This window comes from Heloderma suspectum, chromosome 2 (genome assembly GCF_057233095.1).
Source record: "Heloderma suspectum isolate Gila_16-S chromosome 2, 16-S_ref, whole genome shotgun sequence".
NCBI lineage: Eukaryota > Metazoa > Chordata > Lepidosauria > Squamata > Helodermatidae > Heloderma > Heloderma suspectum.
In genome coordinates this window covers 394,724,222-394,740,473 of record NC_139459.1, presented here as the reverse complement: position 1 = coordinate 394,740,473, position 16,252 = coordinate 394,724,222, and the positions used below count along the sequence as shown (strand labels likewise).

The 16,252-nt window shown below is 48.6% G+C and overlaps 1 protein-coding gene across 1 annotated transcript in view; it reads left to right on the top strand.

Annotated features, from left to right (window-relative positions):
* The window catches only part of LOC146356498 (vomeronasal type-2 receptor 26-like), a 40,744-nt gene that overhangs the window by 15,564 nt on the left and 8,928 nt on the right, over positions 1-16,252 (top strand). The window contains exons 6-7 of the mRNA XM_084830151.1: positions 664-797; positions 1,452-2,133. Coding sequence (XP_084686277.1) covers positions 664-797; positions 1,452-2,133 — 816 coding nt within the window. The remainder of the gene's footprint in view (positions 1-663; positions 798-1,451; positions 2,134-16,252) is intronic.

Genomic DNA, 16,252 nt, shown 5'->3' with positions numbered 1-16,252 from the left:
CATTTTGCATTTATATCTTCTCATTTTAGTGTACACACAAAGACCAACCGATAGACATGAAACCTGCCTTAAATTGACCTCCTGGCATTGCTGTATCACCTCACTTATGGCCCGGTTTGCACGTAATGGCAACGCATGTGTTGTTGAAGCCATGAGTTGTCGAGGCCACATGGGAGCAAATGAGCACACTGCTTCTCACCCACCCACAGCTTCTGCTTTTCATTCCTTTTCTCAGACAATCCAGGAATGCCCCATCCCTAGCTTGTTTGGTGTGATGTGTAGACTGGAACTCTGGGTTGTCGAGGGACAAGCAACCTTAACTTTGAAACCATCGTTTCTTGTTGCATTAAAACTCTGGATTGTTTGTCCTTCACACTACAGTGGCAGGTTTGGACGTCACATGAAACAACCGAAAAACACAGGCCTTTGTTTGAGAAACCCCGTTCACAGGAGAAGTGGCAAGTGGACCAGACACTGCAGTCTCCCTTGGTTCAAGCAGCCCTGACAGTTCAGGGGCTAAACAAACCATGACATTCCTTATGTTCGAACCAGGCCTGTAGAACAAGTGTTCATCTATTCCATGTTGTAACTTCTGTTTGCAAAGGGGAAGTGGGCCTCCAGTCCAGTCCCTGCCTAATGCTTCCCAGGCCCCCTTCCTTCAAGGAGAGAAGTACTCCCCTTACATGTGCTTTGAGAAAAACCTAAAGTATATCAATATATATAAATCCTCCTGTATACTAGCCCTGTCTTACGCAGTCATTCTGATCCTGATCCTGGTTTTGGTGGAGCCAATGAGTGTACCACATTTTTAATCTTTTAAGCCTCTGCTTTAAGCCTCTGCTTTACTCTATCAGAAGGGAAAGAAGGAAAGGACTCAGTATCAATTCCATAACCTTGCAACGTAGGTTTGGTCAGGTTTACCCAAGACTTTTGGAATGGGGTCTGAAGTTGCTCTTGAAAGCATTTTTTGGAAGGCGGGAATCGCTCATATGGGTCAACTTGAGCCAATACAAAGCGAGAGTAGCGTAAATAGATGTTTTAACTGAAATCAATCCGACTTCTGCCCATAGAAAGGCCCCAGGTGTACTCCGGGGGACAGTTAAGACAGATCTCATAAAAGAGTTCTGAACCACCTCAAAAATAGTGACATTTGTGTATCCCCATACCTCAGCCCCATACGTCAGTTGTGAAACTACCTTCTTCTGAAATATCTCAAATGCAGGGGCAACCAAACTTCCCCCTTGTGATCGAGAGAACTGAAGGAGAGATATACCCTCACCCCGGGGCCAGTTTGTCTGGCCAAAAGGGGGGGGCATTGCAGGCGGGTGGGGTGACAAGACGCAGGGGCCTCTGATTGGTGCACCCCAGTGGCACCACCATGCAAGGAGGGGCAGGCTGAGTTGCCTTAAACTCAGCCCCCTTCCCAATCTCAGCTCTCTGGCTTGACGCAGCTAGAGAGACTTACAGCTCCGCCTGGACACGACGATGGACATCTGCCTGCTGAAGACCAGCTTCGTCGTCGTTTCAGCCACGTGAACTCCGCATGGTTTCAGCGCGCCCAAGGCCTCGCTGCCACGCTGGTGCTTGCCGCGGCTCCAGGATTCCTGGCGCTCACGGCAGGGTGCGCGCGCTTCAGCGCGCCTCCCTCGTGGCCGGCGCCTGCCTTGTCGGCGGGAGCAGTGGTGTTTGTGGCGGTGTGCGCTGAGGGCCCCGGTGCTTGCGGTGGCAACGTGCCCGCCCTCCTTCTCCTCAGTTCCTCCTTCTTACTCCCGAGGGCTCGGCGCGCCTGCAGCGGCTCCGGCTTTGCTGGCAGCCACGGCGGAGGCGCACGTGCTCTGACACCGTCTCCTTCACTGCCAGTATTTGGTCGCGCCGGCAGTAGTGGAGGTGGCTGTGCCAGCGGCACTCACCCGGGGGAGGCGCTGGTTGCCCGCTCCTTGTGCGCGGCCCCGCTCCCCCTTCCTTTTCCCTCCTCGGGCGGTTGCCACGCGCCTGCGCCGCCGCGGCCCCGGGGTTGCCGGCGCTTGCGGCGGGGGTGCGTGTGCACAGGCTCCGCCCCCCTCAGCCGGCGCTTGCCACCCGTCGGGAGCGCTGGTGGCTGTGCGGGCGTGCGCCTGGGCACGGCGCCTCCTAGTGCGCTCCCCTGCTGGGGCGACCGCGCTCCTTTAAAAACAAACAAACAAACAAAACAAAAAAACCCGGCAGCTAGGTGCCCGCCCCCCCCACTGGGGTCACGGCTCCGTGGGGTGAGAGCCTGCTTGACATGCCGGGGGTCCCAGGTTTGATCCCCGGCAGCTCCAGGCAGGGCTAGGAAAGAATCCTGCCAGAAAACCCTGGAGAGCCATTTTTGCGTGAAGGTTGGCACTCTTTGGCTGGAGGAAGCAATGGTCTGACCTAGTATAAGGCAGTTTCCAACGTTCAAAAAACAAAACAAAAAAATCCTCTTTGTTCTCGCGGGCGGTTGCACGGGCCTGGGCGCCGAGCACATCGGTGCCGGCTCTTGCTGTCTCCCGCGAGCGTGGGGCGCTCGCGGCATCAGCATGTGCATCCCCTCCCAAAAATACACAAACGAACTTGAAAATAAACAAATCAGAACAACTACCTGGAGGCGCCCGCGCTCAGGAGCGGCTCCCGTGGCTGCAAGCCCTTGCTGCGCCTCTTGGGCACCAGGATTGCAGCGGGTGGCAACTGCGCCCCCTTCAACGCCACTGTGTTGTAGTGGCTAGAGTGTTGGACTGGGACTTGACAGTCCCAGGTTCTAGACTCCTTTCCAGGGGCATCATTAAGGCCGGAACCCCTCCCGGGCATGCAGAAGATCCCAGGTCCAGTCCCGGCATTTCCAGGTAGGGCTAGAAAACCCCTATCCGAACCCCACAGGGCCATTGAGGGAGCCACAGATTCTCCACCCCTGCCCTATAAGCTAATAAGGTTAATGGCTAGACACACGGTGTCTTAAATGTGAACACATAGACACATACAGAGAGAGGGTCTATGTTTTTGAGCTCACCTCTCTAGCCGCTGCCAGACACCAAGGGTGCCCTCCCCCACCCCCGGTCTGGAGGTAGCAGCGGCACTGCCGCCTGTTGCCCGGAGTGCCCAGTGACTAGCCCACTGGAACCTCCTGCTATGTGTTTTACCCCTGCCGTACTTACTTCTAGGGGTGGTGGTTGGCGTGTTGGACTGGGTTCGGGCACCTGGGCCCTTGCTTCTTCTTGCCAATGTCATGCCAAGCTTACCTCACTTTCTACATCATGCCCCCTCAAGAAGGGCCATGGTCGAAAGATCGAGAAGGGTCGGGCCCCGAAGAGTAGGGCCCCGCCTCCCCGCCCCAACAGTCTGCTGCCAAGGCCCGATTCTGAGTTTGATGATGAAACAGATCTGGTTTTGGCGGTAATTCTTGCTCGTCTGGAAGCCGTTGAGCATTCTTCAGGGATCCTGTTGGTCCAGCCTAAACGATCGCGACAGCAGACCCAACACTCACTACTTCTTTCTATTTCAGCTCGTCTCTGGGTTCAGTGCACCCGGACGCCATGGAGGTCTCCATCTCGCCTTCGCAGGTTCACCATGGCAGCATTCCACCACTGTAGGCAGTCCACCTTCCTGCGGCATCTCCGTCAGCAGTGATTCAAGCAACATCCTCCTTCTTGGGGTTTTGCCCAGGCCAGGTGACACACCACAGCTGGAGGTGGTCTGCCCTCATGGGGCATCTCCATCAGGAGCACTACAAGTGGCATCGCCTCCCTTGCTCCCGGGGACCCAGACACGACTGCCCTGGATATGGGTGAGATGACTGCACCTCACCCCAGTGGGGTTGCCGCCTTAGCTTACCTCCCTGGGGCGGCTGTCCCTCCCAATGTCATCTCCCTATATGACGCCCAGGCTGCTTGCAGCTCCGCCAGTCACACCCCAGTAACCCCAGCCGCTTAATGCAGCATCTTACTGGGTTTTGCTGGATTAATTTAGGATCCCTCGCCTGCCCCCGCCCGTTCAGGCATCCACGTATGGGGCATACCAGATCCCTATGCTAATCTGGCGAGTTGTATTGTCACCAGGGCTACTCCTTCTCGTAATGTCTTTCACCCGAGGAGGTGTGTGAATGGCTTGTTGAGGCCTCTCGCAGGAGGGCCGCCATTGCCCCGCTCTGCGTAAGGACCTGTTGGACCAGGACCTTTTGCTCCAATTTTTGACTCCTTCCCAGTCGGGGTTGGCAACAGATCTGGCAGTGGCCACATTCACCAGGCGGTCTCCCGCACTGGCCCTCGGCCTATGGCAAGTCCGCTGCTTCAGCACTGCTATCTGTGCTGGGAATAAAGCCCCAAGGGCACATACTCCCAGGACACGTGCAGTTTCCGTCGTGAGTGCTCCCTTGTAGCAGTCAGCACTCATGCATCTCCTGCCCAATGCCCGGGGATGACGAGGTCCCCCTTGTAAAAGCCGAGGCAGTAGGAAGCCCTGGATGGCCCATGCCTAGTTAGGTCGGCGCCGTTACTCTGGCTTTAAGACACTACCCCAACTGGGGGAATGCGTCTTAACTTAGAACTCGGTTTATGCTAGGTTCTAAGTGGTTAACAAGGCAGTACTGGCAGAAGGGTTTTAGCCCCCCCCCTTTTCTCCACACCCCCTTAGCTACTCTAGGGATCTCCCTTCTTGAAATGGTACCCAGGAAATCCTCTAGGGAGTTATCCTGATTTGTAACCTCTCTTCCCTGAGGGCCAGTCAGTTAATCACAAGATCCCTGATCATCTCTGCTCAGTGCGACACACCTCTTCGATGAGGCAGCTGTCTCGGTCTGGGATCCCGGCCACGGGTCCCTGAGGGGCATGTGCTACATGGAGTCCACAGACGGTGGTCAATGTTCTGACCTAATGCAAGTATCGCTCCCCTTTCCTGTTACTTCGGTGCCCCTTAGCTCACAAAGGCTGAGGGCCTGTCTCCCACAGCAACATCCGGTGAAGCCAATCCGATACCCTTAGGTGTTATTCTCACTTCCCTCAGGACAACTTTCAGGTCTTTTAGGCACAGCTCCAAGCAGTTATACATCAGGCATGGCTTCAACTTAGTAGGGCTTTAATGGCACCTCATTTCGGAAGCGTAAGCCTCTCCTCAAAGCCGGACTGCGGACTCGCATGGTTCCGCCGCTACCCCAAGGGGTTTCAGATTCTTAGGGCAGGTCCGATCGTGCTGGGGGTAGTGGCCTGTAGAGTGGAGACTGCTGCCCCCGCCAAGCACATTGTGCGATGACCTTATAGCCAAGTCAGTTACCCCCCCCTTCGGTATGACAACATGACCACGTTATCCATTCTCCGTCCTCCTGAAATTGGAGGGTCGTGTCAGTGTGTTCACGCTCCAGAGTCAGTGTTACAACATCTGGTTCTGGGTCCACCATGTGCCGGGTTAGGCAAACCCAATTGTCGATGCCTTGTCATGCAATTAGGTCAACATCTTCCGGGCCTTAGCCCTGTGGGTGCTCCATTCCCAGATCCCATCCTTGCGGTACTATGGGAGACCGGGATACTGAAGCCAGGCATGCCAGCCTGCATTCCATGGCTCTCCATACAGGAGCCGCCTGCGACAGAGCAGGTGGGGTGTGCGTGCATTAGGCAAAGCCTTAGTGATAGGATTCATGGCCATCATCTATAGATCATTGGCCACAATTTCACGCCTTTTTAAGGAACAACAGACTATTTGTGACCATAAGTCGCAAGCTGGCCATTTAGCCTTCGGCCCACAAAGGTGGGTTTCACTGACTCCATGTCAGATTTTACGTTTCGGCGTGCAAGATAGTGTTGGGCACAGATGTTGCTTGCATTAGTAAATTAACCACCCTCTCTCTCCGGATACCCCCTTTTGGGCTCCAGCGGTAATGGCCCTCCATTTGAGCTTTCCAATAAGACGTTTCCCTGTTCCACATAGCAGCCTTAACGAAAGGCAGGGTTAGTCTGGGCTCACAAGGCCGACTCATCCCGGAGGGCCTTGATTTGCTTCAAGGCACAGGTCTGGCCCCATTTACATATTTGGTGATCAAACTGATCGGTATGGCAAGGGCACGGCAGTGGCCCACGGCCAAAACATAAGGCAATGGATTATGCTCTGGTGGCACCTTACAGGTTATGGAATGCCACGGGTTTGAGGAGGGGCCTCCGTTTTGATCAATTCAACGGTTTACTGTCGACTTAAGGGCAACTGTGCGGTTTCTGCATTAGCTTTACCCCATTATGCCTAGGTAATTTGCAGTTCAGAACCCACTGTTGTTACATGGAAGCAGTCTCCATGGCAGCCTCTGGAGATTTCTCTCTCAGGCATGTTACGACATTTTGAAAATGGGGCTTCTCAGCGTTTCGGCCTGCGTTCACGAGTTGTCCGCTTCTTCCTGACGCAATTTTCGCTCTGCTTGCCCTAATATGCTTATTCCTTAGACCAGCAGATTCGTCGTACGCCGGTACGGGTGCTCTTACATGGGCACGTTATGATGTCTGGAGCCGCATGAAGGGCATGTATGTAGTCTTCAGACTTCAGCTGCTGTCACCCCGTCACATTAAGATCCAGTGGCTCCATAGACGTGGCATACGGTGGGAGTCCCCTCCTCACTCTGTCCCACCAAAGTTTGTCAGTCTTCCTCTGCAGGTCCAGGTGCTGCACATTGAAAGGAATGACTTCGGCTGTAAGCCAGGCAAGGACCTGATCGAACAGGCCTTGGTTGAGATGCAGGTGGTCCGGCATACCTGGCCGGAAGTAGCCTATTGCAGCCCTCACTGCTCCCATGGATCAATGGGAAGGAATGGAATGACGTTGCCAGTAGCAGGGCACGTCTGAAAGTGCACAGAGAAATGGCTTATGGCCATGTGAATGAGATGAAGGATACACCACCCGATAGGGACGTCTGTGGACAAGGAGGGAGCATTTCAGGTAGGACGGTGTCTGCCTGTCTCATTTAGTTAATAACATATGTCTGTCTGATCTGCAGAGGGGCCTGCGGGAAGTTCTTCTGCGCAGGTGGGGGGAGTTTCACAAGCTCTAGGCTTGTGACTCCTGTGGCGGCTAGGACGGGCAAAAACAGGAAAAGTAGGGATGGTGTGCATGCAGAGGCACCTTATGGTGACAGGTGACGCCTGAGGCCCCCCGAACGGGTTGTGTGGCTCGGAGGGGGGATAAGGGTTGCCTGGGAGACCAACCCTACTCACTCACCCAGGTGTTGTGCGGCACCGGGTTGGGGGTGACACCGGAAGGTCTACCTCCCCCAGAAGAGGCAGTCCGGAGGGATGGCGAGATCACCGCCACCCCTCAGGCTGGGTATGTTTTCGCCCAAGAAGTGCCAGCTAGCTGCTGACACAGTTAGATGCCCGTCCTAGTTACCCCTTTGCAAGTATTTCAATAAATGTGGCCCAATTTTCAACCCAAGCTTGTTGTCTGCGTCATCTTTAACCCATCTCCGCTCGCAATGAGTAGACTGGGATGATTTCAGCTTAATTACATCTAGATGTTGTCTCCATGAAAGTCGGGCATTGAAATTAAGGCCCAAATATCTAAAGTTGTTCATTTGTTCAATGGATTCATTGTCCAGCTTCCACATATGTGTTTTCCTTTTCTTCCCAAATACTACAGTTTTAGTCTTAGCGTAGTTAATAGACAAATGCTCTCTTGTGCAAAATGTACTCCGCTTTCTCAAGAGCCTTCGCATACCAATTAATGTAGTGGAAATCATTGCGATGTCATCCGCATATAGGAGGACTGAGAGTTTAACATCCTGAATAGAAGCTGGGAAGCATCCCAAATCACTCAGTTCTTGTACAATGCTATTAATATAAAAATTAAAAAGAAAAGGGGGCAATAAACATCCCTGACGCACTCCTTTATCAGTTGGGATGCTTTCTGTTAACAATCCATTCGCCCCCAGCCTAACTCTAAGAGTAGTGTCAGAGCGAAGCATTTGGATTAAAAGAAACAGCCTTCTATCAATGTTTGTGGCAAATAGCTTTTGCCACAAATGATCTCTGTCTACAAGGTCAAAGCCTGAACTAAAATCCACAAGAGTAACAAATATTTTCTATCATGCTGAGAATATTTCTGTATTAGGTGATGGAGAAGAAACACTGGTCTATTGTAGATTTCCCCTTTGCGAACCCGGCCTGTTCTTCAGCTAAAATCAAGTTTTCAGCTGCCCATGACTCTAATTTGTGTAAAAGATATTTAGTATATAATTTTTAAACAACATTAAGCAGACTGATTGGTCTAAAATTATTTGGATCTGCTTTAGAGCCTCTCTTGTGAATAGGAACAACAACGCTCACTTCCCAGCCCTGGGGGATTTTTCCATGCTGGTTCATATAAGTAAACATTTTAGCAAGAATTGGGCACCACCTTGTTGTGGCGAAGGGGCTTGCGTAACTCAGTGAAGCCATAAGCTATGCCGTGCAGGGCCACCCAGGACGGACAGGTCATGGCAGAGAGTTCTGACAAAATGTGGTCCACTGGAGAAGGAAATGGCAACCCACTCCAGTATTCTTGCCAAGAAAACCCCATGGAACGTATCACAAGGCTAAAAGATATGACGCCGGAAGATGAGCCCCTCAGGTCGGAAGGTGTCCAATATGCTACTGGGGAAGAGCAGAGGGTATTTCCAAGTAGCGCCAGAAAGAGTGAAGCGGCTGGGCCAAAGCCGAAAGGACACTCAGCTGTGGATGTGTCTGGTGGTGAAAAGAAAATCCGATGCTGTAAAGAACAATATTGTTTAGGAACCTGGAATGTCAGATCAATGAATCAAGGTAAGCTGGAGGTGGTCAAACAGGAGATGGCAAGATTGAACATCGACATCTTGGGAATCAGCGAACTAAAATGGACAGGCATGGGCGAATTTAATTCAGGTGACTATCATATCTACTATTGTGGGCAAGAATCCCTTAGAAGAAATGGAGTAGCACTCATAGTCAACAAAAGGGTGGGAAAAGCAGTACTGGGGTACAATCTTAAAAATGATATAATGATCTCAGTACGAATCCAAGGCAAACCATTCAACATCACAGTAATTCAAGTCTATGCCCCAACCACTGAGGCTGAAGAAGCTGAGGTTGATCGGTTCTATGAAGACCTACAACACCTTCTAGAACTAACACCCAAAAAAGATGTCCTCTTCATCATAGGGGATTGGAATGCTAAAGTAGGAAGTCAAGAAATCACCGGGATAACAGGCAGGCATGGCCTTGGTGTACAAAATGAAGCAGGACAAAAGCTAATAGAGTTTTGCCAAGAGAACATGCTGATCATAGCAAACACTCTTTTCCAACAGCACAAGAGGCGACTCTACACATGGACGTCACCAGATGGTCAATATCGAAATCAGATTGATTATGTCCTTTGCAGCCAAAGATGGAGAAGCTCCATACAGTCAGTAAAAACAAGACCTGGAGCTGACTGTGGCTCAGATCATGAGCTGCTTCTTGAAAAATTTCAGCTTAAATTGAAGAACGTCGGGAAAACCACTAAACCGTTCAGGTATGACCTAAATCATATCCCTGATGAATATACAGTGGAGGTGAGGAATAGATTACAGGGATTAGACCTGATAGACAGAGTGCCTGAGGAACTATGGACGGAGGTCCGTAATATTGTTCAGGAGGCAGCAACGAAATCCATCCCAAAGAAAAAGAAATGCAAGAAAGCCAAGTGGCTGTCTGAGGAGGCTTTACAAGTAGCTGAGGAAAGAAGGGAAGCGAAAAGCAAGGGAGAAAGGGGAAGATATACCCAACTGAATGCAGAGTTCCAGAGAATAGCAAGGAGAGACAAGAAGGCCTTCTTAAATGAACAATGCAAAGAAATCGAGGAAAACAACAGAATGGGAAAGACTAGAGATCTCTTCAAGAAAATTGGAGATCTCAAGGGAACGTTTTGTGCAAAGACGGGCATGATAAAGGACAAAGAAGGCAGGGACCTAACAGAAGCAGATGAGATTAAGAAGAGGTGGCAAGAATACACAGAAGAACTATACAGGAAAGATCTGAATGTCCCTGATAGCCATGATAGTGCGGTCACTGAACTTGAGCCGGACATCCTCGAGAGTGAAGTCAAGTGGGCCTTAGGAAGCATTAGTAACAACAAAGCTAGCGGAGATGACAGTATTCCAGCCGAGCTATTTAAAATCCTAAAAGATGATGCTGTTAAAGTGCTGCATTCAATATGCCAACAAATCTGGAACACTCAACAGTGGACACAAGACTGGAAAAGGTCAGTTTACATTCCAATTCCAAAGAAGGGCAATGCCAAAGAGTGTTCAAACTACCGCACCATTGCGCTCATTTCACATGCCAGCAAGGTGATGCTCAAAATCCTACAAGCTAGGCTTCAGCAGTATGCGAACCGAGAACTACCGGAAGTACAAGCTGGGTTTAGAAGAGGCAGAGGAACTAGAGATCAAATCGCCAACATTCGCTGCATCATGGAGAAAGCAAGAGAATTCCAGAAAAACGTCTATTTCTGCTTCATTGACTACGCTAAAGTCTTTGATTGTGTGGATCACAACAAACTGTGGCAAATTCTGAAAGTGATGGGAGTACCAGACCACCTTACCTGTCTCCTGAGAAACCTGTACGAGGGTCAAGAAGCAACAGTAAGAACCAGACATGGAACAACCGAGTGGTTCAAAATTGGGAAAGGAGTACGACAAGGCTGCATATTGTCACCCTGCTTATTTAACTTATATGCAGAGTACATCATGAGAAATGCCGGGTTGGATGAATCACAGGTCGGAATTAAGATTGCTGGGAGAATTATCAACAACCTCCGATATGCAGACGATACCACCCTAATGGCAGAAAGCGAAGAGGATCTAAAGAGCCTCTTGTTGAGGGTGAAAGAGGAGAGTGCAAAAGCTGGTTTGAAACTCAACATTAAAAAAACTAAGATCATGGCATCTGGCCCCATCACTTCCTGGCATATAGAAGGGGAAGGAATGGAAGCAGTGACAGATTTTACTTTCTTGGGCTCCAAGATCACCGCAGACGGTGACCGTAGCCATGAAATTAAAAGACGCTTGCTCCTTGGGAGGAAAGCTATGGCCAACCTAGACAGCATAGTAAGAAGCAGAGACATCACCTTGCCGACAAAGGTCCGTCTAATCAAAGCTATGGTTTTCCCAGTAGTAATGTATGGCTGTGAGAGCTGGACTATAAGGAAGGCTGAGCGCCGAAGAATCGATGCTTTCGAACTGTGGTGCTGGAGAAGACTCTTACGAGTCCCCTGGACTGCAAGGAGGTCAAATCAGTCCATCCTAAAGGAAATCAACCCTGAGTGCTCATTGGAAGGACAGATAATGAAGCTGAAGCTCCAATATCTTGGCCACCTAATGCGAAGAGAAAACTCCCTGGAAAAGACCCTGATGCTGGGAAAGACTGAAGGCAAAAGGAGAAGGGGACGGCAGAGGATGAGATGGCTAGATGGCATCACGGATGCAATGAATATGAACTTGAGCACGCTCCGGGAGAGAGCGCAGGACAGGAAGGCCTGGCGTGCTATGGTCCATGGGGTCATGAAGAGTCGGACACGACTGAAGGACTGAACAACAACAACAAGTAGAATTAGATCTAAACAATTCACCGGGAAGCATATCCTCTCCAGGGGCCTTTTTAGGAGGCAGGGAGGCAATCAAATCATGCACTTCATCCTAGGTTAGTGGTTCCCAATCAGGGTAGGAAGAGAAAGACAAAAAATCCCTGCCCTGAAGGGGATCAGATGGGGTCCCAACAAAAGATTCTCTAAACAAGGCTGAAAAGTGAGCTTGCCACTGTGAGGAAGTAATTTGATTATCAATAGAGCCATGATGTCTCCTTGTCCCTTTTGTCACTAACATCCAGAATCTAGTTGAATCTCTTTCTAGAATTGCCAGCCCTAGCTCCATCCAGGATTGTCGTACAAACTTGTTCTTTTTCTGGTGCTGGAGATTTTTATAATCTTTGCGCAAGCTGATGTAGACAGTAACATTTTCTAAGGAGTCTTCTTGCCTCAATCTCCTGATTGCTCCTGCCAGCCCCCCTATATTTAAGTTATTAAATTGTTAGAGTCAAAGTTTATCAGAGTTGACTGTTTTTTGACAAAGGGGGTCAGAGTCAGGAGGGTCTCTTGTCTATAGGTGTCAGTAACCTGACATTTCACAGACAATCCTTCAATCAAAGGTTGGGTCCAGGTGTTTAAAAAAGGCCTTTTCACCTGTATCCCAACATTGGCAAAAGCCCCCCTATATGTGAGGACAGAGTGCACAGTGGCGGTTTTAGTGAAAGTTGTTTTTATCCCAAAATTAGGGTAGTCAAAGGACAGATCTTCAACATCTTCTATGTCAAAAATTGACAGAAAACGTAGCCCTATGTCACTAAGGATTTGTAAAAAATAATACTTCTTTTCAGTTTGAGACAATTCGCTGCTTGGCCTTGGAAAATTACAGAAGACAAGCTGGTATTTTAGAAGTATTATAGATGGGTTTGCTGCCAAAGGCAATTTAGTCATGCAGATAATTCCATCTATACCTAGGCCTCCAGGCGGGGGAGAATCATTAGGTAGCAATTTTACATCAGCTGGGTTGAGTGACAAAAAGTCAGTAATTGCTGCCTATGGGTCAGGGACCTCGACTACTGGGGGTAGAGCAGGAAGATGCAACAAAGAGTTTTTCTTCCTCCAAGAGCTCTGAGCCATCTTTACCTTGTTAGGGCTATCATTTTTCCCCTGAACTTTGTTGTCCATGAGTCTAAACAATCTCTTAAAATTAAAATGACTATTAGAAGTACTGTAGCAGGATGCTAGCTTCTTTTTTCCCTTGTTAGGTTTACCGCCCCTGCGGGATTTTTTCTGAGTCAGGGCTTCTCTCTTGGGTCTTCTCCCAAGTTTTCTCTTGGCATTGCTAGAAGGCCTAGGAATTGTTTCTTTAGCTCCCAGTACTGTGGGCTCCCTCGTTATATCAGCCCTTGCTTGGGTCCCTGTTGGAGCTTCTAGGGGATCAGTTTGTATGCTGGCTTGAACACAACTTTTCCTACCAATATCACACTTTTGTGGGACAGAACCCATAGCCCAGAGCAACTTAAGAGAAGGATCTAAACCCAGACCCATTAGGTCTCTCAGAATTTGCTTAGATTCTATATTTGATTGTTTAATATCTGAAATATCTCGTAGGAGGAACTGCAGCGTATTTGCAAATAGCATATTTTGTGTCCCCATGACATCAAGGCAAACTGAGTCCAGGGAAGGTTTTAAAAGTGCCTGGGGGCTTAAATATTCCTCATAGGCAGGAGCAAAAGTAGCCCCTTCCTCCTGCAGCACATCTGAGTCCGGGTCAGATTTTTCTAAACAATTCTCCTGTTCTGTAGTCCTAAATTCAGAGGGAGGTATCAAACCAATCAGAGTTTGGTGATGGGATCCTGAGCTCTGTGGCATATTTACCTGTTGAGTTGTTGAAGGCTCCAGTTTAGAGAAAAAATGTGTAATTTTAGCCTGTGCTTTTACTCGGCGTTTAACTGGGGCCTGCAAGAATGCAGGCGAAAGGCCCAGCTCTTTATGATTCCTCCTTGTATATCCCATTTCTAAGCTATTTAAAACCATACACAACCCTATTAGTATCTTATAACATTTGGCACCATAACCCACTTGGGCAAACTCAGCAGCAGCAACAATAACTTCCAAACTTAAAAATTAAAACATCTAAAACAACTGAAATCAATAGAATAAAACATTAGAAGATCATTTAAGATAGGTGCAACAGGCTAAAATAAATTGAACTAATTAAAATAATTAAAATGAGCTTTCTAATTTGAGATTGTTTCTGTGAATATTGGAGATAAAACACTAACATATAATTTGAATCAAATAAGTAAAATATGAATAAAATATGTTATCAACATATATTAAAATAGGTTTAACATATAGTCCCTGTATAGTGGCTCCACAGTCCTCAGTAGAATATCAACGTATCTTACTGCAGTAAATTTTCAGTCCTTTTGTGTAGCAGCACTTCCTTTCATCTGTCCCAAATCCTGCTGTTAGTCAATTTTGTTCGGCGAGGCAAATTAAAGAGGGCTCCAAGCAGAAAGCAGGGTCTACAGGCACGATAGCAGGCTTGGGGATATGATGTAATCATCGAAGGGAAAAAAAGGAGGTTTGTCTCACAATGTTAGGCTCAAGAATCGCCTTCTCACTTTCAGATATAATGGGGTAAAGTTGCTCTCAGGTGAAGTGAAGGCTGATGCTGGCACAGCTGCATCGAATGCTGACAGGGCCTATCAGGGTAGCCAGCTGCTGCTTGGCTCTCTGAGTCCCAGCCAACAAAACAATCAATAAAGTTTATCTTTGTACTCCAGCGAATTTTTCAACTCCTCTTTCGTATTTCTTGAAACACCTGATCCCTCCCCTTGGCAGGCTTATGAACAGGGCTGGCACGTTCAAAGGTTACAGATAATGCCAAAGACCTGCTTAATCAGAGAAGTCTTTGCCTGCTGGTGGAAGGAGTTCCATAAACTGGGAGCAGTCACCAAAACAGCCCATTTCTTGAAGTTTGAGGTTAAAAACACATCATGTAAATTTTTTCTCTCTTCTCCCTTTGGTGTACTTTCAACTCTTTCTCCTCATCTTCTCTTCCTCCAGTCCAGAAAAAGGGCAGTCCAAAAGCAAGGGGCTCGTCAGGAGTCCAGAGGTCACTAAAACAAGTCAATTTGGGAAGAACATTCCAAAATCTATTTTTAATCTGGCTTCTGTTGTTTCTCTAAATGCTTTTTCTGAACCAGTAAACGACCCATCCCCCATTTCTCTTCTGGTACAGGTTCAATAGAGACATCCAGATAAAGGATCAAGTTCTGTTCTGGCTCAAGAAAAAATAAAGGTTCATTCTCCTTTTTTTGTTCATGTTTTGTTTTGACTCCCTTTATGCAATATGGATCAGTTATTTGCACAGAGCCTCAAGGCTTCCTCACATGGAGCTTTTATCCTGCTATTGAGATTGGTTACTCATGGAAGTGTGCAGGTCCTTTGGATGATGTCGTCTACCTCTAGGGCATCTCCCACACTAAATGACCTTCATTCCATTTGGAGCTAATGAGCGATCAAATTACCCCACTTGAGTCCTGCTTGAGTTCCCTTGTGAAAAGGGAAAAGCTGCAATAACAGGGGCTAGACCACAGCGCCATCTAGCAGCTGTATAGTGAAACACATGGAAGGCTCAGATAAGGGGGAAAAGGATGGGGAAAAGTGTGTGTGGGGGGAGGAAGCGCATGCAAAAGGAGTACATTTTGATCCTGCACTGTTATTGTAACACCACATTTCCCACCTGAGGAATGAAGAGGTCACCTGAGTTGGTCCTGGACCACATATGACAACAGCTGCCCATCATCCCTGCTCACTTTCATCCTCTGCACATCTGTAAGGCTTCACCGTGCTCATGTGGTAGGGAAGACTTTTGGGGTTGCTTGGGGGCAAGTCAGTCTCCCACAACTCAGCAATACCTCTAGTAGCCCCTTCCTGTATAGTGGTCCATTTTGAACCCCTCATGCAGGAAATGGAGGTCTAAGGTGGAGCCCATATCCTGCAGGAAGTTATTGTGTGCTAGAAGATATTGGGTCGCATTTAATGCCCACTGGAATCAATGGGACATCATAGTCATCACTTAAGTCCCTTTGATTTCAGTGAAGAGCAACTACCTTAGTCTGGATCCAATCTATGGTGTGAATCGTATGGGTGTATTTGTTATGTGGACTCACTTTTCTTTGTTGGATGAAGAAAGACGAGACCAATTCCTTGGTCCACGAACACACCGTGGATTCAACAAAAGCATGACAGGTTTGGGAAATTGGGAGCGATAACTCCTACTGCCACGATAATGGAGCGTGACCTGGTAGAAGCAGCTTGAGAGGTTCATATTTGTCAATACTAAGTATGTTGTGGGATAAGTCTTGATCTTGACTCTCATGATGGTATAGGACAGGTCAGGCCAAGCTCCTCTGCCCCCTTACTGCCCCGTGTCCATTTCTGGAGCCACATCTGTAAGTTCTCAGAAACATGTACTTTTATCATGTACTTTGGCTTTTATCACCCAAAGACCCCTTCCCTCCTGGGTAAACCTCCAGCGGCCATATGGCTGTTGTGTGTGGGGTGAAAGCCACATAGTCATATTGACTCATGCACACATAACATAGATGAGCCCTGCAAAGCAATTAGGATAAGCCTCCCATCAGTGCCAATGAAATGCTTTTCCAGAGCCTAATCATAGGGCTTCACCAGACAAGGCTAA